Raw genomic sequence first — 656 nt, 5'->3', positions numbered from 1 at the left:
GACAGGGGGACACAGCAGGACAAGGCAGGACACGACAGGCAGGACTGTCCCAGCATCTGCTGCTCTCTGCCGGCTCAGCCCCGCAGTGACAGCAGCGATGGGACAGAGCCGGCAATTCGGGGACAAAGCCCGGCTGTGCTGACACCAGGGGTGGCCGCAGCTCTGTCCCTGTCCCTGCCAGCTCCAGACGCTGTCCCCGTGTCCCCACCTCTGCCCTTCCGTCCCGTACCTGCTGCAGGACCAGCTCCTCCTGGGGCTGCCCCATCTTCTGCGTCCTCTCGGGCTCCTTCCCGCTGCTGCCGGGCCGGGGGGGCTCCAGCCGTGCCCTGCCGGGGTCCCCGCCCTCGGCCGCGGCCTCCGGGAGCGTCCCCTCGGCCTCCATGTCCTCCGAGGACGGGATCTGCCGCAGCCGGGGCTTCTCGCTGGACTTGGCCATGCGCTGCAGCCAAGGGGACAGTGCCAGGGGGAGGTGACACGGGCCAGCCCGGGGGGCGAGGAGGGGACGGCACATCTCGGGAGGGAGCCGGGAAGCTGAGCCGTGCCCTCTGGGGGTCTGCTGTCACCTCGGCTGGGTCACCCGGGAGCCGCGAGGTCACCCCCCGGTGCCACGGTCACCCCCCGGTGCCTCCCCCTTTACCCGGGCAGGGTCTCACCTT

The 656-nt window shown here is 71.6% G+C and overlaps 1 protein-coding gene across 1 annotated transcript in view; it reads right to left on the bottom strand.

Annotated features, from left to right (window-relative positions):
* LOC107198894 (histone deacetylase 7-like) overlaps positions 1-656 on the bottom strand; it is a 26,831-nt gene that overhangs the window by 9,677 nt on the left and 16,498 nt on the right. The window contains exon 6 of the mRNA XM_033511581.1: positions 230-553. Within this exon, the coding sequence (XP_033367472.1) occupies positions 230-553 (324 nt within the window). The remainder of the gene's footprint in view (positions 1-229; positions 554-656) is intronic.

Source organism: Parus major, unplaced genomic scaffold (genome assembly GCF_001522545.3).
Source record: "Parus major isolate Abel unplaced genomic scaffold, Parus_major1.1 Scaffold360, whole genome shotgun sequence".
NCBI classification, from domain to species: domain Eukaryota; kingdom Metazoa; phylum Chordata; class Aves; order Passeriformes; family Paridae; genus Parus; species Parus major.
This window is presented reverse-complemented; position numbering and strand designations above follow the sequence as displayed.